This window comes from Drosophila arizonae, chromosome 5, assembly GCF_054131065.1.
Source record: "Drosophila arizonae isolate 15081-1271.41 chromosome 5, UAZ_ARI_1.0, whole genome shotgun sequence".
NCBI classification, from domain to species: Eukaryota; Metazoa; Arthropoda; class Insecta; order Diptera; family Drosophilidae; genus Drosophila; species Drosophila arizonae.
The window spans coordinates 17,572,381-17,594,830 of record NC_142925.1 but is presented as its reverse complement, the minus strand read 5'-3'; the positions used below and the strand labels follow the sequence as shown (position 1 = coordinate 17,594,830).

The window sequence follows — 22,450 nt, the reverse complement described above, 5'->3', positions numbered from 1 at the left end:
TTAGAAAGATTTTTTAAAACGATTTCCGAAAAATATACTACAAAATAATAACATGTTATCGATAACTCTAATTTTGGACTTGGTATTTTGCCGCTTTAAGTCTGCAGCCAGTCTCAGTTGTGTTTTTGTTTTCTTGCTAAGTGGTTGCGTTGGTTCGCGTCGCTTTGTCGCGCAGATCAGATTTTGTGATTAAAAACGCATAAATTAATTGATCATATTAAAACATACAGCTAATAAATGTTTGCAATAAAAGCACAAAAAATTGTATAAATTAAATCCAATGTGAGCTGCGAGCACAAAATTAGTTAAAATAACGAGTTCACAACTAAGAAAATGGCGGCGTAGCAAACAATAAAAAGTAGCGACAGCAACAACAACTCGGGAACAACTACGTAAGCAGCGCAGCTTAATAAACTCTTTTCGGCTGCACAAAAAATTAATCTGGTTTTATGTTTTACTTTTATGAGTCGCGCGCGCGCCATTTGTATCTGTGCATTTGTGTGCGTGAGTGTGAGTGAAAGAGTGCTGGAAGAAAATACCATAAAAACAGGCAACGACAAATACAATAATTAATGCCCTGTTACAGTTTTTACATTTGTTTACTTTTGTGTGTCAACTTTCGTCGCGGTTGTGTTTTAATGTGATTAACTTGCTCTTTGTTATTGGTCTTTTTTGTTGGAAATTGAAAGAGGCAAACAGTGAGAAAAATAGATTTTCCATACAAACTAAAGGTGAGCGTTATTTGGTACATTTTATTTTTTATTTTTAACAATCTAATTTACTAAACATTCAGCAAATTTTCTAAGTCTTCATTAACCGGCTGTTTTGGGTTCCATTGAACTATTGTGTTTGAAATGTTTTGTTTTGACACTCGTGTCCTGCTGCCGGCGTCGACGTCGGCGGCGACTGCGCCATCTGTCAATTTTGTCTGCTGCTTCTTATACCCTGTTGTATACAGTGGCTGCCAGCTGTTCGGGTCCTTTGTGGCAGAGCTGCCATACGCTTATGCAGGAAATTGGTTTTTGTTTCCAGACAATATGCAGCTGCTGCTGCCTCTGCTTCTGCGGCTGCATCTGCTTATGTAATTAATAAACCAACACGTGTCAGCGTCGACTGCAGCAGCAGCGATGCGTTACGCTTGAGCGCCGCTACTGACGCGTGCTGCAGACAACAATGGCGCTGTGGCAACTCTGGCGCTGGCTCCGCTGAGCTCTGCTCTGCTGATGCTTGATATAATTTATTCCCCCTACTTGTTTTACAAAACGCGCTCGTCGGCAATTAAATGTTTAGCTGTCATTTACGCATTGTCTTTGGCAGTTCACTTGGAAATTCAATGCGCGTTTAGTTCAACTGAGCTTTGTACTCCGTTGCAAAGCACTCAGATTGCGCTATAAAGCTCATATAAATCAATAGAAAGCGCAGTACAAACATACGCACACACACGCACACGCATACGCACACACACATAGGCTCATAACTCACTTGCCATAATGGGGAGCGACTCTCGTTCGTACGCTCAATATGCAGAGATTTGTGTGGGAATCAAATGACTTGACGACGCGTCGTTGCCGTCGCAACGTAACGCAACGCAACACAACGTAAACGGCTCCAATGAAGTGTTAGAATTGTCGTTCATGTGAGCGGGGGAGGGGGTAAACTGACAGCTTAGCGAGTGTTTCTGTGTACGAGCGAGAGAGCGCTCGTAAGTGGTAAAAGCAGAGAGCATAAAGCTGAGAGCGAGAGCAAGAGAACGGCAGCGTGCGCAGGCCATTTAATAGAGTTGGAGCCTTTTTTTGAAGTTTTTGTGTGAAGCTCGTGTGGAGCGCGTGCTCGCTCTCTCTCTCTCTCTCTCTCTCTCTCTCTATCTCTACTCTCTGACTTCGGCTCTTATTGGCTTATGCGGCAAAGTGGTTGACTAGCCTGTCTCTGGTTATACGTGAGTGTGTGTGTTTGGATATGTTTTGTGGCATACAGCGCACAGTGGATCGTTTTCTGTTAAAAGAAAGCTTAATAGAACATTTTGATGTAAAAGTATTATCATTTTCAATTTTCAAATTGAGAGCTTAAGCCTATTTTTTATGCCGTCGAATTTAATAATATTTATAATATAATATTGTTTTTTTTTTTTTTTTTTTAAGAATAAATCTAAAAGAAATGAATATATTAAAAAATAAATTCCGATGTTGCAATTTGAAATCTGTTGTAGGCAGATTATTTCAAAAACTAAATCAGTTAAACAATTTCAAGCTGTAAATTGGTTAAACAACTTTAATTTGTATGCTTAGCCTTGGAATTGAGTTACGTTAATGATTTGGGCCAAGTTTTACAAGTTTTCCCATGCTAAACACGACTGAATGCAAATTACAAACGATCATTAAGTTTTTCCCGCCTCAATGGATTGACCTCTAATTCTTATCATACCAATCTGGGGAAATAATAAAAAAAAAAGCAATGACAGGTAGTAAATATTCATAAGGTATCTCATTCGGACAGGTTTCCGTTGCGTTCCAATTTCATTCGGTCCACTGTGCGTAAATTGTACAACTGGAAATGAATGCATTTCTCTCATCAGGCTGCGCTCCTTCAGGCGCTACAGTGCGGCGAAATTGTATGCACACGTCTATAATCAAAACGGAGACCGACTGTTGTTTCGTTTATTAACTAATTTGCCAGCAACAATAAATTGTCAGGCAACGGTTATTGTTTCAATTGCAACAAATTGGCTTGGTTTGACTTGGGATAAATAAATTGAGCAGAGTTTTGAGTGCGGCAAAAATTACGCGCACTCTCGCTCGCTCACTCTTTTACTCTCTATCCGCTCCATCTCTTTTCATCCCGCTCTCTTTTTGAACAACTTTGGTACTGTACAACCGGAGGACTTGGACGACTCGAACTTGAGCCGCGTTTTCAATACGCTTTGACTTGCGGTCGTCGTCGGCTCGTGCACGCTCGCTCCGCCTTTTTCGGCTAGTTCTTCGTTTCTTTCAGCAGCAGCAGCAGCAGCCGCAGCCGCAGTCGCCGCAGCGGCAACTTTTTGCGCTGCCTTTTTCATATGCTTTACTTGTTTCGTGTGTGCGTGTGTGTCGGTGTCAGTGTTGGTGTTTAGTTTGTGTGCGTGTGTTTGTGCAAAAGAAATTTGCACAGAATTTTCGGACGCGTTTAAATGCCACCAAATCTAGTGCAATTTCTACAAAATATCTAATTAATGCTCATTTCAGTTGAGCTTTTGTGTACGCCATAAAAGTTATTGCAGAAATCGACGTTTTCAAATGGTAATTATCATATTTTTGTCACAGTTGTTGCGGATTCATATTCTGCAAATTTGTGTGTGTGTACGTGTATGTGTGTGCTACTGTAGGTGGGCTTGTGTGCGTGCGTGCGTAGTAGTAAACGCACTTTGCAAGTGGGTGGCAAGTGCTTAGGTACTAAAAAGTTCAATGTACATAACTGTAAATGCTCTCTGCCTGCCTGCACTGTCTCTCCTCTTCCACTGGAACTTTTACAACTGTTGTTGTTGTTGTTGTTGCTTTGTTCGCATTGCTCGCTTTACAACTTGTTCGCGTATTTTGACCAAAAAGCAGAATTGATGGCCGCTTTTGGAGCTTTGCTGCGCTGCTGCGACGTGCAGACGTGCTGACAACCTTATTTGGTTTGTCTGTCAGTCTGTCCGTCTCTTCTTCTTCGGTGTGTCTGTCTGCTTGTCTGGTGCCATATGCGGTACGCATTCGCTTTGCATTAACCGTTAACTGCACGTACAACTAAATATGTATATACATACAGTGGACGGCATAAGTATTTTGACAAAATAAATTTAATGCACTTTTGACTTGATAAAGGAATCCCTATTATTATTTCCATTATGTAGATAAAAAATAAAAATCTTGATAGTTAGCTTTATTTGTAGAAAAACTTAATTCATGGAACCTGATTAAAAATAAAATCCAGGTATATGTTTTGTGGAAAAAAGATTAGCCTATATTTAAATTTCTTTTATATTCTATATTCTATATATAATACAAAATAATATAAAAAGCAGAATAAACTAAATTTCTCTATAAAGTAAAAATATATGGTCAAAAATCCATTTTATTTTGGTTAAATACTAATGCCGACCAGTGTATATTCACGTACATATGTATGTGGCTGAGCTCGTCTGCTCCGCTCACACACTCTGCCTCTCCCTCTCTCGCCCACACAATTGACACATCTTCGTCGTGTGTTGCATTTTACTCCTACGAGCTTTTTATGGGCTCTTGTTTGCTCCGTTCTTGGCGTTGCCAGATGAAACCTGAAACAAAACGCAAGACAATGCAATAACAACAACAACAACAACAACACCAGCAACGACATCGACAACGACAACAACTCCCTTTACACAGGCAAAACAAGTTTATACGGCCTGCGGCCATCGTTGGCTGCTTTTGTTGTCCTCTCCTCTGCTTTGCTTCTTGCAAGATCAACATCTCCAGTTATCGACAGGCAGCGACACCATCTTTTACTTTGTTTTTGTTGTCGCTGCTGCTGCTGCTGTTGCTGTTGCTGCTGCTGGCTGACAAAACACGCTACCAACAATGTACAAGTACACGAAAACTAAGACTCACTCAGTGGGGCGTGGCAAAGCGACCAACAAAATATCAGAAATAAACTGAAAAGAAATGTAAGAAAAATGCAGCCAAAAAACTAAAAAAGAAAAGACTTTTTATCAGCCTTGCATTTTAGGGAAAGTATGGAAAGCGTCTCATGACATATGCAAAGCACCCGCAGCAGCAGCAAATATGGAGTATGATACGCACTTGAGATACCCTGTGAAGAGCTAGAAAGAAAGACCTACAAAATAAGGAAATAAGAGTCTAAAGACTTTGTATTCAATTTGAAGACTTTATTCAAAAGACTTACGAAGAGCTGTTAATGCCTGGGCTTGTTCAGTTAACGCTTTTCCATAAAGATTTTAAAGAAAAGAAATTGCAAAGGATTAACCAAGAGCCGTTAGCATTTACTTTTCTATTAAACTGCATTGTAAATTTCAATTAAAGCTCGGCATTAGTTAAACAACTAGTTAATCAAATCTATTAAGTTTAAGCGCTACTAAAAGACTTTATGTCCAAGTTGTTCATTCGGTTCTGGGTATCTTAAAAGGGTGTTAGAAAAAGCCGTTGTCAATAAGTCGCGCTGTTAATGAAGTGTTGCCTGGGCGGTCCCTTTATCTAGCGTACTTAATGACACCCACACACACAGACACACACACACACTCTTCTACAATATCCCAGTTAAGCACCGTTAATAAACATGAGAACGAGACTCGCTTCATTTGATTTCAGCCGCCGTCGCCGCCGCCCCCAACTGCTGCTGCTCCCCTTACCCATTTGAGGTCCATGTCCCATTGCCAGTTCGCCATATGAATCTGGCCGTGGAGTGGTTGGTGGTCGAGCAGTCTTTAACGGGGGTGGCTGGGCAACATCAAGTTAGTTGATGTGTTGCCTGGCCTGATAGATTGGCCGTGTTGCCGTTCCGTTGCCGTTGCCGTTGCCGTTGCCATTTTATTGCGCTCCATTTGGCTGATTACTCATGCCAGTAAACTTTAACGGCTCACAGCGACAAGACACGCTTAACGAACTGCAAATACACTTACGCACTCTCATTTCGCTCATAATTGAATTAATTAAATCTGAATATCAATTATGGATTTTCTTTGAATATTAGTGTATGGAGTTTTGAAGAAATAAATATAAAAGTATTTTAATTTCTGTAAAATAAATTATATTAAATGAAAACAAATTATTCATTTACATTTGGAGATCTACATAGACAAAAATACAGCAAGTAGTTCAAAACAATATTCAAAAACAAAAATAAACTGGAATTGCAAATCTAAATATTGAAGATTATTAAATAAAATATATTATTTTTAATTAAAAACAGATCAAATTTATTTTATAATAATTTATAATATAAAATCTGATTTAAGTAAAATATTCACATAATAATTCCAAAATTTATTCAAATCAAAAAAAGAAAATGAAAATGAAAGAAAATCTCTTAAATTTAATGTGACTAATTCCAAAGCCAAGAAAATGTCGTTTCTAATTTCGGATAAATTCTTTACTAAGAAAATTATAATATCTCGACAACATGAGCTGTAAATTTATAGTTTATTATGCTGTGAAAACTCTTAATGCGACATACTCATGTATAGCATTTGATGAGTGAAATGAAATGCATTTTCCCCCTTTGGCTTCACCCCACATTTGTAATACGAGAACTTATTTTTCTTATAGATAGACGAGAGTGTCATACAAGTTCTTATCGTAGCCCATTCAAAAAATTATTCAAACTTTATAACTAACTCTCAATACTCCCCCATTGAGTAGCGTATCAACTTTGCGGTCCCTTTGTGCTCGTTTATATGCATTCAAGTCTGCATGTTGACGGCGTGTGTGTGTGTGTGTCTTTGTATGTGTGTGTTTAAAGCAATGGCAACCATAATTATTTTTAGTTGCTCAGCGTTTTTGCTGCTAACTTCAAAACCGCAACTCCGCTACATTGTATATATACACATACACACTCATCAATTTGTGTGTGTGTGTGTGCGACAATCAATAAATCTTTCAGCCTGCGCTGCCCTTTGTAATAGTTTTGTATTGTGTGCAGAGTTTCTAATAGGAAAAGGCCGCCCAAGCGTCCAATTGCATTTCCAATCAGTTTTTATGCTCAAGCACACACACATACACAGTTACATGTGTATGTATGTACATGCTTGCACGCGCAAGTGTTGTTGCGCTCATTATGATTACTCACCACCCACACCCAACACCAGTAACAACAACAACAACAACAACAACAACAACCACAGCAGCAGCAATTGCAATAGTTTTTGTATTATCTACGCCAGGGGGCGCCCTGTGTGTGTGTGTGTGTGTGTGTGTGTGTGTGTGTGTGCTATGTTTGCAATTAAATGTGCAAGCAACAAAAGACTATGGCAAAATGTACTCATAAAAATGGGTAGTAAACAAGAGAAAAAGACGGAAACAAAAATAAAAATAAAACGGGACACAAAAGAAACAAGACAGGCAAAACAGAAATTGTTAGCCCAAAATGCAAGCCGGCCGCACGGTTCAACAACATCTGCAAATGCTGCAGCTGGGCGAACGGGGTGTGTGGGTGACAACAACAACAACAACAGCAGTAATAATAATAACAACAACATCAGCGGCAGCAGCAAATCGCAACCCACATTTGTATATCGTTCGCAGTTTTTGATATACTACCCTACTACAGACGCTGCTCAGCCTCTGCCAGCTGCCTCTACTGCAAACTCTGCTCAACCTCTGCTTACGCTGCCCTCTGCCTCAACTTAACTGTCCACTGCCATCTGTGCTTCGGCTCTACACGCCTCGCTGTCTCTCTCTCTATCACACTCGCTCGCTCTCCATTTTGTGCGCTCTCTCCTTTACTTTGAGCTGCGCTGCTTGGGCCTCTCCCGCGCCTTCGGCTGCAGTTTTTCGTTAATTTTCGTTTCACGTCGCATACATAAAAATTCATTAAAGGCAGTCGACGGGCTTGTAAATGAAATTTACTACTGCCACCGTTTTACGTGTTGTTGTTGTTGCTTTTTTAGCTTTTGCTCTGCTTTTTTGCTACGTTTCGCCTCTCTTTATACACCCACTCGCACACGCATACACAGATACGATATGAAATTTGGCACCTGCTTCTTGTGCTGTATTCGTTGCTCTTCTCAGTCGGCAAGTCTGCTTCTCGGTGCATGTGTGTGCGTGTGTGTGTGTATTTGTGTTTGCGTGCTTGTATCGTATACTACGTCGTCCGGCCGGGCCGGGCACAGCATCGAGTAGTTATTCGAACAGGTGGCCGTTGCTGCACTTAGCATGTTATCGATAAATGCTCCAGTCAATCGTTTTTGGCCTTTAACTGTTTCGCCAGAAAAGAGCTGTGCATATTAAAGCTTAATTTCTGTTATTGCTTCCGAGTATTTTGCGGCTTTGTTCTCGCTAATGTTAATGACATGGCCCAGGCAGTAGCGCTGTTCGTGACTTTTGCCAGATTTGCGCCAGCGTCGCCGCCTGCCGCTGCATTTTTCAAGTGTATTATGACGTAGCGCCTAGACAAGCCGCAACTATAAGCCGCACGCCCTGTCTGTCCCTCCCCCAGCCGCCCTGAACGCAGCCCGCAGTCAACGAACTTTGACTTCGTCTCTGGCACTATTCTCTCTCCCCTTGTTGTTTGTTTTTAGTTGTGTTTGGTGAATGAAATTTGTAATACGATGCTACGGGCGCACAGTGGGTCACAGTTAATATGTATGTGTGTGTGTATATAAAACAACATGGCCTAAACTAGTTGGCAATAATATTTTGAGTCATATTTTATGTTTGTAGACGTGCTCTAATTTGGTAATTATGCTCATTCCTCTGAAGTGAAATGAGTATATTCGTTTTGTGGAATGTCCGTCCGTCTGTCCATATGACCGCAAACCATTTCGCCACTATTAAAGCTAGAGAAATTTTTAGCTTATCGCCAAGTTCTTTTTTGCCTTTGATATTTTTTTTTAGTGCTCCGTCGTTCTACTGTGTTTTTTATGGCCGTAAGTGCATATAATGCAGCCCACTGTGCAGCGCGCTGCTCGTGCCCTATGGCAGTTTATTGACTTGCCGCAGCAGCAGCGCGAGCGCATAAACAGTGTGACCCTATTTTTAGCTAGAGCTACGAAAATTTATGCCCAATTATGCAGATTTCCCATCCTCCACGCACACATGCATAGATATATATAGAGTCACATCTGCTGCACATCTGGCTTTGCCTCTATATGCATATTTTCCTAATGCAGTTTTTATTTGCTTTGCTCTTGCAGGAGTCGCTGCAGCTAATTTGGCCAGCGCGGCCAGCAGTCACAGAAGCGCGCCATGCATCGCTCACTGAAGCCGCACGCATCGACGGCACAAGCTAAAAAGGTACAGCCGCCCACAATACCAGGAGATCAACAGCCGACGCCCGGCTCACCCCTTGGCGGACATCATCAGCCCCTGATACCGCTCTACCGGCTGAGCGGGCCACTGCGACACCATCAACAGCAACAACAGCAGCAGCAGCAGCAGCAGCCACAACAGCATCTACAACATCTTCAGCAACTGGACGATGGGATTGGGAGCATGAGTGGGAGCAGCATTGTCTCGTCGCCCTCGCTGGAGGAGGGCGGCTTCAATCTGCCGCGCGAGACGAGCGTGGCGCTGCGCCTAAAGGATGAGCCAATCGTTGGCGCTGGAGTAACTGCAGCAGCAGCAGCGGCAGCAGCTGCAGGTGTTAGCTCTGGCAGCAAACAGGCTCCGGCGCAGACGACGCTGCCGCCCAGCATTGTGGCCTGTCCACCGCCCGTATTCTGCGCGACGCTGCGCGAGCCGCTCACCCACAAGGCGGCGGTCTACTATCACCAGCAGCTGGCGCTGCAGGAGGATCAGGGCATTGATCTGACCCAATCGCCTGGTCGCGATTCGCCTGGCTCATCGTCGGGCTCGGCCGGTTCGGGGTCGCGGCACAGCACCGCCAGCTTGGACTCGGGTCGTGCCTCATCATATTTAACGGGCGTCTCCTCATCGGGCGCCTCGATACGTGCGCCGCTCTCCTCGCCCCGCTGCAGCTCCGTCAGCTCCTGCTCGATCGGCAGCGTGGATCGGCAGCGCAACGATGAGCTCATCATCGATTGGCTGCTCGAAATGAAGCACGAGGAGTACGCTCAGCTATTCATAGCCGCCGGCTACGATTTGCCAACAATTGCACGGATGACACCCGAGGATCTCACCGCCATCGGCATCAAGAATCCGCATCATCGCGAACGCATCAAGCAGCGCATCGACAAGCTGCAGGTGCTCGACAACCTGCCACACTTTGTGCCGGTAAGTAAACAAACAACGAACCCAACCCAACCCAACCCAACTCAACTCAACCTAGCAACCTAGTATAGTCAGACCGACCGACCGGTTCCGCTTTTCCCTATCTAATCAGCCGCAAAACTCGTGATATTTGCATAAAGCCAACTTAGTCATAAGTCAACAGATAGCAATTTGTCAAATTGGCATTAATTGCCGGCATACTAAAGGTGAAAATAGCTAGAGATGGGCACTACCCGACGATCGTAGCTCATTGAATACAGAACAGCCGGTCTCTAGTTAGTCTCTAGTTCACTTGGATAAACTTGGCTAAAGCTAACAAGTTTCTCCATATCAGATGATCTTAGACTATCAACATAAGCTTCTCTCTCTCTTGTGCTATGATAGTGTTGTGTGGTAATTAGTTACTCGTATCTTTATCTTAAAACTTGTCCACTCATTAGAAGTTTCTCTTTTTTATGTAGGATGATCTCAAGGTGTGATATGTGGATTTAGAATCTTCAGCTGCGAATCGTTGCTTAAACATTGTTTAAGCTTTAGAAAAAAAGCCTCGTTCATAACTGAAGAGTTGTTTAGAAACTTTCTAGAAGATCAAAAGTTCGTTTTCAAAATAAATAAAACAAGGGAGTGCCTGACTAGGATGCCTCTGTCTAATTAATAAAATGAATTGTCCTATAACTTTTGTTCTCTATATCAGATGATCTCTCTTTCCCTCTCTCGCTCTCTCTTTAAGATAATGTTGCACGGTAATTAGTTACTCGTATCTCATATCTTAAAGCTTATTAACCCAATAGAAGTTTCTCTTTTTCTATGTAGGATGATCTCGAGATGTGATATATGGATCTATGGATCTTTATCTATGTTGTTAAGGAATTTCATGAGTTTTCAGTAGATAAAGAATTAATAAAAAATAAATACGAATTCTCTAGTTGGGATTGCCTGACTAAAGACCATCGATTCTTGCATAACGTTTGCTCCAGTTGAACTTTTGTAATAAAAAGCATTATAATGATATCCATATGTGTAGGTGTTTATTCCACGCAGTAGTTTTATACTCTCTAATTGTAATTCCCCAATCAAAAGCAGCAAATCTGAGCAGTAATTAAATCGAAAGATTTTGTTTAATCTGATTTCTAAATAGCCTCACGTATATGTAATTTAATAGCTTCCCACGTCTTAAATATCAATTAATATATAAACATATTCGTCTCCCTTTTGTTTTTGCTCCCTTTGTAAGATCTCTCATCTCTATTAGCCAGGGATTGTCCCAACTAGTTCGCTGTCTGTCGCTCGTTCGCTTGTTTATTTGTATTTGTATTTTTTTTTCGCAGCTTATCTTTTATATATTTCATTAAAAAGGCATTTGCAGTCTGTCGTGCTGCAAAAACTCGTTTCTCACATATTGTGAGCTCTGATGAGCGCCAACCCCGAACCATAAAAAGCGCCGTCGTCAGCAAACTGTTATTCTCTTCTCTACTCATTTTTTTTTTTTATTATTATTTTATTTTTATTTTTATTGTTAATGAAAGAATTTCGTTTAATATGCGCACATTAATTCCCATCAACAATTCATTAAAAAAAACACTCGAGTCTATAAACAGGCAACAGAATGCAAAATCAACGTAAACTCTGTGAGGTTCTCTCAAGCTGAACGTATTGGCGCCTTTCGCAGGTGACATTTCGCAGGTGGCAAGGTGTGCGGGGCTTACGGATCAGCTAATACATTGACTCGAAACTTTTGCAAGGCTAATTGATCGACGGCGCGTTAACATTGAACATTGACAGACCAAAGTAGTCTCTATGCCTCTTAACAATTAATGGAACTGGGCTTTTGAATGCCATGCAATTTTAAGATTAAAGACTGAACTTGAAAGATAACAAGCTGCTACAACTGATGATTAAGTCATTTGAAAAAACTAGTTTTCAGAAGTAATATATCAGAATAATATATAGTCTAATTTATATACGTTATCCCTCACAAAGTAGTCGAGTCTCTGGATAAACATGTAAGACTCTAGCTTAACTTTGCTAATATATAGAGCAAATTGACATTATCTGTTATTACTTATTTATATATACATATATATCATGTGATTCACACACGCGCTTTTCAGAAGTGAAAAAGTTCCGCTACAAATATGCATAACGTCGCCTTATCCACATCATTTTTGATGGGCGTCTACAATATCCGATTAAATACGTGACATAACCGAGTGCATTGCGATTGTCGTTTCGATATGCATTTCACGTGCAACTGAAACAAGCCCTCGACACAGGTTTCTCATAACCAAATGTGGTGCTCAAGCCCTCTTAAAACCCCATCCATGGCATTACAATACAAGTAACTCACGAAATGTCAAATATTAATCGCTTCTGATACGTGTTGACATTTCGTGGCACACTAAAAACAGTAACTAGGAAGAAAGTATATATGGGTATTATCATTAGTCATGATCGCAAAACTAATATATAGACTGGCTTGCAATCTTTTGTGTTATCATGTTATCGATTGTTATCGAAATATGCTTTCATTTATTGTAGTCATAAAAAATATATAGCAGATTATACTGAAAGTACCAAATTAAAACAAAGAGTAGTATTAAGCGGACTTTGCGCTTAAGATAAGAAGAATATGGTTGAATTAGTTATATATGTATATATAATAAATGTTGTATCATATATAGAGTAGTTACTATTCATATAGTATGACGATGTCAAGGAAGGTTTGAGTGATTAAGTTATGACCTCATCTTTAACCTTATATATTTTATATCTTATTATTATTTTATTGTTTTATCCTTTAATTGGCTCGTATATTCTTCTATATATTTTAACTTCTACAACATAATTTTTATATTTTACTATATCTTTTATCTTCCATATCCTATGTTTTGTCTTCACTTCTTTATTCTTCATATTCTCTCTCATATTTATTCAGTCCATTGGATCTCTAATCTGGAAACTTTACGTAAAAATAAAACCTAATTCACTAAGGACACATAATAGAACATTGTTTAAAACAATCACAGACTACTTCTATATATTCTATAGGCTACCTGTGCATACTGAATCAGCTTGTAACGCTCACAATTATGACATTTTACAAACTAAAATATCGTATCGTTTATAATGCGATAGTCATGCATTCAGCATGGATTTCACTTTAAAGTCCGCCTTCAATGGCAGCTTTATGAATATCATAAAAAAACAGACAAAGCCACTGAACCAGCGCCCACCCGCTCAGCTAGCCATAGTCCCCCCCATATATAATACCCTAGTTGTAACTGCATTTGAAGTCTTTCGTCTGATTCATTGATTTCGTCAGCCTCTCAAAGCTGAAAAGTCAAAACGCGCGCGCGCACACATTCCCGCCGCCCACCTGCTTGGGCTGGACTTAATGCGGTCTGTCAGCTGCCCACCTGCCTGCATGCCATGCCAAGAGCTTACAAAATGCATATGTTATTGTTGTTGTTGTTGTTGTTGTTGTTGCAGTTGTTGCCGGTTGCAAGCGCAACTTGAAATATCATTTATCGGCTATCTATTTGTATCTGCAGCTCTGCAACTCGGTCCACATTCCATTTGGTTGGAGCTCTCTTAATTGCTTGTTTCAAATTATAACCTATGGCTGATTGTTTGCCAGTTTTTTTACGGTTTCCATTATCTGCCATTGTATATCGTTAGTTGTTGTTGTTGTTGGGCATTTGTTTAATAACCGATGGCTGACTGTATTTAAGCATGTGCCAATATCTCGACCGATTTGCGACGCTTTTGAAGCTGTGCAATTTTTCAACAAAATGACCTCAGCTTTTAGTTTTGTTTAAACACTTTTTTTGCGCTTCGTTTGGTTTTTCAGTTGAAAAAAAAAATGAAGTAAGCTCGTTGCAGTCGGGCGTTACCGACTGAAGTATACTCAATCATAGTCCAAATGCTGTTAAATCTATTTTCCCAATTGCCACGCCCTCAATTGTTATATTTGAATTATTAAATAAATAAAGATTGTCAACAGTAATTTATTGGTCAATTTTAGAGTTACTAATTACTAAACAATAAACTGTATTTACTAAACATAAAGCTGTATTTTATTCGCGATTTACCACGCCTCCAATGGGTGCGTGGTATATTTAAATTTTAAATGTCAACGCGAGTGAAAATTCAAATTTCAGCTCTCTAGGCCTTCAAAAATCCCTTTGAAAAACTGAGAAATTAATTTTTCAATTTGCCACGCCCCTAGTAGGCGGCTATGGTAAAGTCTTGATACTTTATAATTCAATATATATATTTAAAATTTTAAAATGAACATTACACAAAGCCAATATACTCATTTCACTCCCATGAATGAGTATACAAACGCGCCATAATATTTTACTAGTAGAATTTTTCAGTTGTTATTTGATTTGTTATGTTTGCTCTTTGTATAATGCTGCGTGACTGTTTTCGCAAGTTTCTTGTTTTACTACTTTATTTTATTTCTATTTGCTATTGAGAGTTGTTACTCACAGTCTTTGGGTTCTCTCACAAAGCTCTCCCAAAACTATTGTTATTTATTCAGTTGATCTTGAGTGACAAGCACGCCTTGGGTGTGGCTGCAAACTTCACTTACATCATGCAAAAATCAATATTATGTATATATGTAATGTAAATATCATATATAGAGCTACAAACGAAGGCTTCATTAGCACACATTCTAAAAAAATATAAAAATCTAAATTAAGATATGAGAAAAAACAACCTCATCCGGCACTTTCTTTGGCATTTTTTTTTTTATCTGACGAAAAAGGAAATAAAGCAAAATACCTCAGACTCAGAGGAAAGGCAACAGAAATAGTTATTAAACAGCGTCAACGACATGTCGTTGGCAATCTCTGGGCCCGGCTCATACCTTTCCATAAGGCAAAAACAAAAACCGCAATCAACGCAACGACCTTGAGGTTCAGACCAAGCGTTTGCTGCTGGCGGTTGTTGTTGTTGCCGTTATTAGACACTCCAAATGGTATTTAGTTTTCGGCCTGACGTACTCATATTTAACTATATATACATATACAGCTACATATATTTGTGTGTATTTTTTTTTTAATTTTTTTTTTTTTTTTTTTTGCTGCTGGAAAACGAGTTTCTGACCATTCCGCTTTTGCCTGGCTGCTGTATGCGGGTCTGTTTTTTTTTTTTCGGTGTCATACCATATGCTACCTGCTAATGAGTTTTCAAATTAGAAAACAAAATATATATACACACACACATACATATAACTCTTATATATGTTTGCATATCTTCGGCATGTCGCCTGACTGACGTTAAATAAATATTATTTTTGAAGTTTCTGTGGCATCTGCAGTCGAGATGCTCTCTACAAATATTAAAATTTGATTAACATCTTTCGGTTGCGCAGTCAGCTGTCTCAATGCTTGCTGATTAGAGTTGGAGCTGCACATGATATAGAAAATATATGCAGATCTCTTTAAAGCGGTGCTTGGAGCTAAACAAACTATTTGTTTATAAACTATAGCTATAGACATGCAAACTTTTATTTATTTATTAAGTATTGCCATAGATATGCAAAATATAAACAAACAACTGAATAAAGCTGCATATGTCAACAGTTATTCGATTGGCTTATAGCAAAGTCTGTAGGTAGCAAATCTAGTTAGGGACAAAAACAGTCCAAAGTAAATTCTTTATTTATATTTTTCGGTATTTTAAAGTTTTTACTCAAGTTTTTGCCTTGCGTTTACAGATGTTATTCAACTCTTAATATTTTTTCAAGCTAAGCTTATCTCCTACGTAAATTTTCCACAAATAAATTTTATATTATTTATGCATCAATTCTTTAACTAATTTAAAATTGATTTGTATAAATTAACAATTAAAATACAGAATCGACTTTTCACTATATTTATAATTATATTTTTCTGCTTAATATATATATTTATATTATTATATATAATCCAAGACTCCATAAGTTTTCTATCCGCAATCCCAATCTCTTAAATATTGAAATTTTCCACACACATAAATCAACTTTATTTATAAATCTATTATAGTTTTAGTAAACAAAATTAAACTATTTTAAATTAAAAATATATTGTTTTGAAATTTCCATTTTAATATTTAAATAAAGAATTCATTTTCTAAGACATTCTCTTTAATATGCTTAGGTCTCTATAGGTTTTCTATCGCAAATCCTATGGAAATTTTCCACAATAAAAATCTTTGCTATTTATACAACTCTTATTTAACTTCTTTTGAAACTTCAGTTAGTCCAAAAAAATTCTTCCAGCTTAAGCTTAACTTTGGCTTTAATCCAACAAATGATTGAGCCTTTATAGATAGATGTCATAAGCAATCAAGGAATCAATCTTAATAATAATTTTTGAATTTGATTATAATTTAGCACTGTATTAAAACAGAGGCTATACCCTTGAAAAGTCTAGCTGAAATCAGTTTTCCATAGCCGTAAGGAACGGAACAAACAGCATTACAACAACAATAGCAGCAACAACAACAATTCCATTCGCTTAATTAAATAGAAATCAACGCCAATTTAGACAACAGGCAAAAGAGCAAAAGCTGCAAAAGTTATTAACACGTCAGATGAAAAAACAAGTATGAATATGAGTATGGTAAAAGCTGTAAGCACGACTAACAGATGCCCTAGAACTAGGCAATTGAATTGCAAAATTGAATGGGTAGATGTGGCATTGATGATGAGTATCGCTCTATATAAGACCTGTTGAAGCCTTCGTTGTATATAGATCGATAGTATAATATACTAAAGAGACATACTCTCTATATTATGCAGCTCCAACAGGCTCTACATATGCTGCCTGTTTACAGGGTATACGAAATTGCTGATGCTGATGATTTTTGACTGCCTCTCGCTGCGTGTGTCTATGCCTCTGTGTCTGTGTCTGTGTGTGCATGCCTGTCGCTGTCTCTATCTCAGTGTGTCTGCCTCTGCCTCTGCCTCTGCCTATGGCAGCTTTGGCTACCGTTTAATGGCAAACAGCGACGAGTTTTGTCTCTTTACCCGTTCCTTTATGTTTGTGCTTTGACGCGATTTATGTCATATCTTATCAATTACAACTGATTAGAGCCGCGACGAGCTCATCAGAAAGCGGTGTACAAAACGTACCACAGGGCCCCGTGCCCCGCCCCCCACCCCCTTAGCCCGCAGCACTGTGGCAGTAGTATCAGCGCTTTGGCCTGGAATTGGTTCATGGACAAATTTGTAGCTTGGCTGGCTGCCCGCACTTGAGGGGCTTTCTCGCTGTGTTAATCAAGCGCGATTAGCCGTCAATATGGACAGACAGTGATGAAAATAAATAAACATAAAAAACAAAAACAAAAAAAAAACAACACATAAATAAAGATGATTCTTATGCTCTTCCATGAACAGGGTTCAATTGAGGAATGGCTGCAGCTGTTGCGCCTGGAGGAGTACATACAGCCGCTGCTCGAGCAGAACTACAAGACAGTGCGCGATGTCACCCAAGTGACCTGGGAGGATCTCGAGGACATTGGCATTGTCAAGCTGGGCCATCAGAAGAAAATATTGCTGGCCATCAAGCGGGTCAAGGACATTATCAGCGGCAAGTGGAATCCCGGCGGCGCCAATGCCTATCAGCAACAGGTAAATTCATTATTTTAGACTTAGAAATGCCATTAAATAGCTGCGAGAGTAGTTGGGCCAGACTGACGAAGATGACGTCAATTAATTAGATTTTGGTCATTATATCACGTTTATTGCGTCAGCTTAAATATTTGTTTAATATTTTTTAAATGTATGCTTAAGTTTTTTTTTATTATTTTTTGAAGTATTTTTTTAATATTGCAAATTTGGTTTTATTTTATATTTAGATTTTTTAAATTTATTTAACATAATAAATATTTTATTAATCAATATGTCTTTAAAAAATAAAATAAGTTATTTAAAAAGCATTTTACATATAAATATAAATATAAACATTCATTTTAGATTAATTTTATACATTAAAAAAATATATTTATTTGTTGTTTAATGTATCTTATTTATTTAATAATTTCGTTTCAATATTTGTATTATTTAATTTATAAATTTGCAAATATATATTGATATCAATATTTTTTACATATTTTTTCTACATTCTTCTGTCAAGCTTATTTATAATTAAATTTTTGTAATTCTTTTTTCTAATAATTATATTTTGTATAAAATTTGTTATGTAAATTTTATGTTTTGTGTATTTTTAAACATTTTTGTTTTGTTTTATATTAATATATTTTAGTCTATATAGCTCTTATGTCTATATTTATTTGTATAATAAATTAGTTTTAATTAAAAAAATCCATTATAATATTGCTTTGCTAATTTATTATTTTAAATAGTTATTATTATTATTATTACTATTATTATTATTGTTATTTTTATATTTTTTAATTTTTTCTATTTAAATTAACTTTACTGTTTGCGTATTTCTTTTTGTAAAATTGATTTTTATCGTTTTGCTTTCATAATTTTCTAATTTGATTTAATTTCCTTTTCGTTTCATAATAATTTGATTAATGGACGCGCTTAATTAGGAATACCAGCGCAAGCCCTGGCAATTCAACGTGCCCATACCCAGTACGCCATCCTATGTGCCAACGACGCGCGTCTCCTGGGACGACACAAAGATCTATGCGACGAGCGCGAACAGCGCGAATGCCTTGGCCAATGGGCTGAATGGCTGCCACAGAAGTGGCCTGGGCACTGTGGGTGGGGGCGATGCCTACTACTGCACGGGCAGCAATCACGAGTGCTGCAACGGCAACGATGTGGTGCTCATTAAGGTGGGTGGTTGGGTAGGGTTGGGTTGGGTCGGATACTTGGCAAATGTCAGTTGTAGGCGCAATCGTAGGCGTAGTCGTCCTTGAACTTTAAGTGCCGCATGTCAGTGACTAAATTCTCTCTCTCTCTCTCTGTCCCTCTCGCTGTCCATTGCAGGTGCGTCAGCCACGTGGCAAGAGCCTGGAATCGCTCGAGGATATCCACGACAACAGCACGCGCAGCCATTTGACCTTTAGCCACTATACGACCACGGACTATGGACATTTCGGGCCGCCCACGACAGCGGCAGCAGCAGCAGCCATGGCAGCTGCCGCCTCACTGCAACAGCAGCAGCAGCAGCATCATCAGCTGCTGCAACAGCAGCAGCAGCAGGCGGCTGCAGCACGTCTGCTGGGCAGCAATGCGGCAGCCATGGCCTGGCGACGTTCCTACGACGATGGCGACATAACACCCACCAACGATGCCACGCGCGAGCTGCTCTACGAGGAGGGCGGCGGCACGCTGCCACGGCAGCAGCGCGGCATACTGCAACGCGCCGTGCTGAATACGATGCCGCCACTGGAGCATCATCACTACATGAATGCGGCGGCGGCGGCCGAGTATGTGACAGCCGGTGGTGCTGATGGTGCAACAGTGAGTAGACGACACATAGAGTGGACAGAAAGAACTCTGGTGGCACTCAAATGCTAACGCTTCCTCTTCTCCTTCTCTTGCAGTCCTATTTGAGCGGCAGCCCCTTGACGGGCAAGAAGATTGCGCCGGAGCCGCCGCGGCGTCACTGCAGCATACGCAATTCCCGGCAGTTGAGCACGGATGGCTCGCAGCAGGCGCCAGTTGCCGGAGTGAACCAACAGCAGCAGCAGCAGCAACAGCAACAGCAGCAGCAACAACAGCAGCAGCAACAGCACATGTTCTATGGCCACACGGCACAGCACTGGCAGCAGCAGCAGCAGGCGGCCGGCCTGAATGCCCAGCAGCAGCCGATCTATGCCAACTATGCGACCATACAGCAGACAACGGCCGAGATACACTGCGAGAAGTATCATGACAATAAATCGAATTCCAGCATCGATTCGATTGATACGATACCGTTTGCCAATGAGAACACCGGCACCATCAAGCAGCGTCTGCTCAATCGCCAGGAGCTGCCGGGCATCGGCGGTGCAGCGGGATCGAGTGCTGGACATCATGCGGCCGGCACGCATCTGCATTCCTCCAGCTCCAGTTCCAGTTCGTCGTCGACGAACACCATTGCCAATATAGCGCACTCGTTCCACTCGCTGAAATCTTCCAGTTCGCTGCACGATGCCACAATGGCGCGCAGCGACAGCATGAATAGCACCGCAAGCGCTGGCAGCAGCGCGCTGCACTTGCGCTCACCCACCCTAGATATGGCCAGTGGTGCTGGCAGTGGCATCATTGAGTCTGCCTCATCACCAGAGCCAACGGCAGCTGTGCCAGCAGGAGTCACTTCTGCTGCTGCTGCTGCTGCACCGACCACTGTCAATGCGGTGCCGCCAAAGGTGTCGGTCAATGTGCTCAACGACATTGGCAACATGTTGGCCAATTTAACAGATGAGCTCGACGCCATGCTCGAGGAGGAGAAGCGAGTGGGTCTCAACATAGACAGTGAGTAAGGGCAGAGGCGCGCTCCGCCATCGCAGCAGCAACAACAAACAATCCGAACACAGAAAGTTTCCTTAAGATGAACACCCGCAACTCGTGTCCCGAGCAACATTCACGTAGTGTAGCTGAATTGTTTGTAAACGTAAACATAAACGTGTAATGTGTTTTTTTTAGTTTGCTGTCCCGCGTCGATTTACAGTTATGTTTTTATATCATTTGTCTAGTTCTTATTGATGTCTTAGTTATAATTGAATTGCCTAAGTCGAAAGGCTCTGCATAGGTGCATCAAATGTAGTTATATCAATAATTGGTCTACTTATGTTATGGCAGTCTTAGAGCTGAACTAAATTTAGTTAATTATCTGTTAAACTTTAAACAAATGGCAGCACAAGTGTTGCTCTCACGTGTACAAAGCAATAGATCGATATATGTATTTAATTTTCATATAAATAAACAAAAAAAAAAAAAAAAGAAATCCAGCTAAATATCAGACATTCCAAACTTGAAAACTTGAAAATATAAATAAATAAATATGAATAATTGTATATTTGTTTTGGCTGCTAAGCCACAAGCTGTAGCATAAATAGACCAATTAGTTACTGTCTAAGTTAAATAGTTTTTACATATTAATGACGAGGCCAGTTATTTTTTTAAAGTTAATTATGATTGATTTACACAATATTTAGCTGTGTATTAAATGAAACTCGAAAAACTACAACAGAAAAGCTTTTGAAACACGTATACTTTTGTACTTTCCCTATGAATGTTAACAAAAAACAAAAGAAAACGCAAAATTAAAAAAAAAAAAAATCGAGAAATATTAAAAAAAATAGCAAACAATAAGGAATATCTGAAGATAATGAAAAGTAAGCGCAAATTGCATATATGCAACACTTGCATAGTTAATATATATAGCATAAAATATATATATATATAAATATATGTATACATTTAATAAATATTTAAAAAAAATCATTTATATGGCAAGTATTTAGAGGTTTGATACCAAACAGAAAAAGAAAACGAAAACGAAAGAATAACAAAATGAAAATGAAACTGCAAAGCACACACAAGAAACAAACAAAACACAAAGTAATTAAAAAGTAACAACTATTTAGCAAACTTTTCTACTTAAACAAATGTTTAGTTGATACAAAATGGATTTTGTTACAACAACTAGAAATCAAATCAAACAAATATTTCAATCATTTCCAGCTGAACTCTTGAGTTTTATATATATTTTAAATATGTATACAGAACAATACAGAAATCTATATGAATGAATGTATAATTAAGTGTTATTCCATATAAACTATATATTAAATTCATTATATTAAATATAAACAAAAAGAACATTATAAATAAATATATATATATTTAAAGATATATATTAGCGTTATATTAAGCAAGCGAAATACGGGCATCAATGCTAAATAACGTATAGAAATTCCGTGGTATACACTTCTAATGCCTTTCTTTATCATTTACTTAAATAAACAATTTTTTAGAGAAGAATTGAATTGTTTTTATTTTGATTTCGATTTGAACTTTTTCAGTTGTAAAACGAGTTGTATTGTTTGCGCCTAAGTTAATTTGTTTTGGTGCGCATATCATTATTAGTAATTGAAATTGAAAATTATATAAAAGAAATATACATAAACGTATACATAAATGCATATACATACATATATATTATCAAATGCAAAGGAAATCACACAACATGTAAAGCACATAATGGACAAAAACAAAACGAAAACAATTAAAGAAAATAAAATTTCATAGTAAAAACGTATGAAATTATTTTATTGAAGAGTTTGAAGACAAATTCGAAGCTGGCTAAGTTTAAATATTGCGCCAACTTTTATCTCGTTTGGTATTTTTTATAAGCTAACATGAAATGTTTCCACTGGCTTCTCTTTTAACATTTTCACTCCTCACATAACAGTATTACTACTAAGTCCCAAATATATGGTGCATATGCATTTTATGAAATTTGAATATTTGGTTTAGTTTGCTTTTAATGCGAAAGCCTATATATATAAATATATTAAATCACAAAATTACACATTACAGTGAATTATTCAGACTGTTAACATTGCTTTTTATCGATAGCTATCGATACATGTAA

General features: G+C 38.9%; 1 protein-coding gene across 3 annotated transcripts; it reads left to right on the top strand.

Moving 5' to 3' along the window:
• The first annotated feature begins 103 nt into the window (after positions 1-103).
• Positions 104-21,837, top strand: ckn (CRK like proto-oncogene, adaptor protein). Of its 3 annotated transcripts, none has more exons than XM_018009447.2 (6): positions 104-731; positions 8,861-9,899; positions 17,287-17,520; positions 18,450-18,698; positions 18,853-19,329; positions 19,413-21,837. In XM_018009447.2, the coding sequence occupies exons 2-6, from the start codon at positions 8,913-8,915 to the stop codon at positions 20,331-20,333; spliced, it is 2,868 nt and encodes a 955-aa protein (XP_017864936.1). In that variant the 5' UTR covers positions 104-731; positions 8,861-8,912; the 3' UTR covers positions 20,334-21,837. The 3 variants fall into 3 exon arrangements, with proteins under 3 accessions (XP_017864936.1, XP_017864938.1, XP_017864937.1); XM_018009448.2 differs by lacking the exon at positions 104-731 and adding an exon at positions 2,906-3,272; XM_018009449.2 differs by lacking the exon at positions 18,450-18,698.
• Positions 21,838-22,450: the final 613 nt, after the last annotated feature.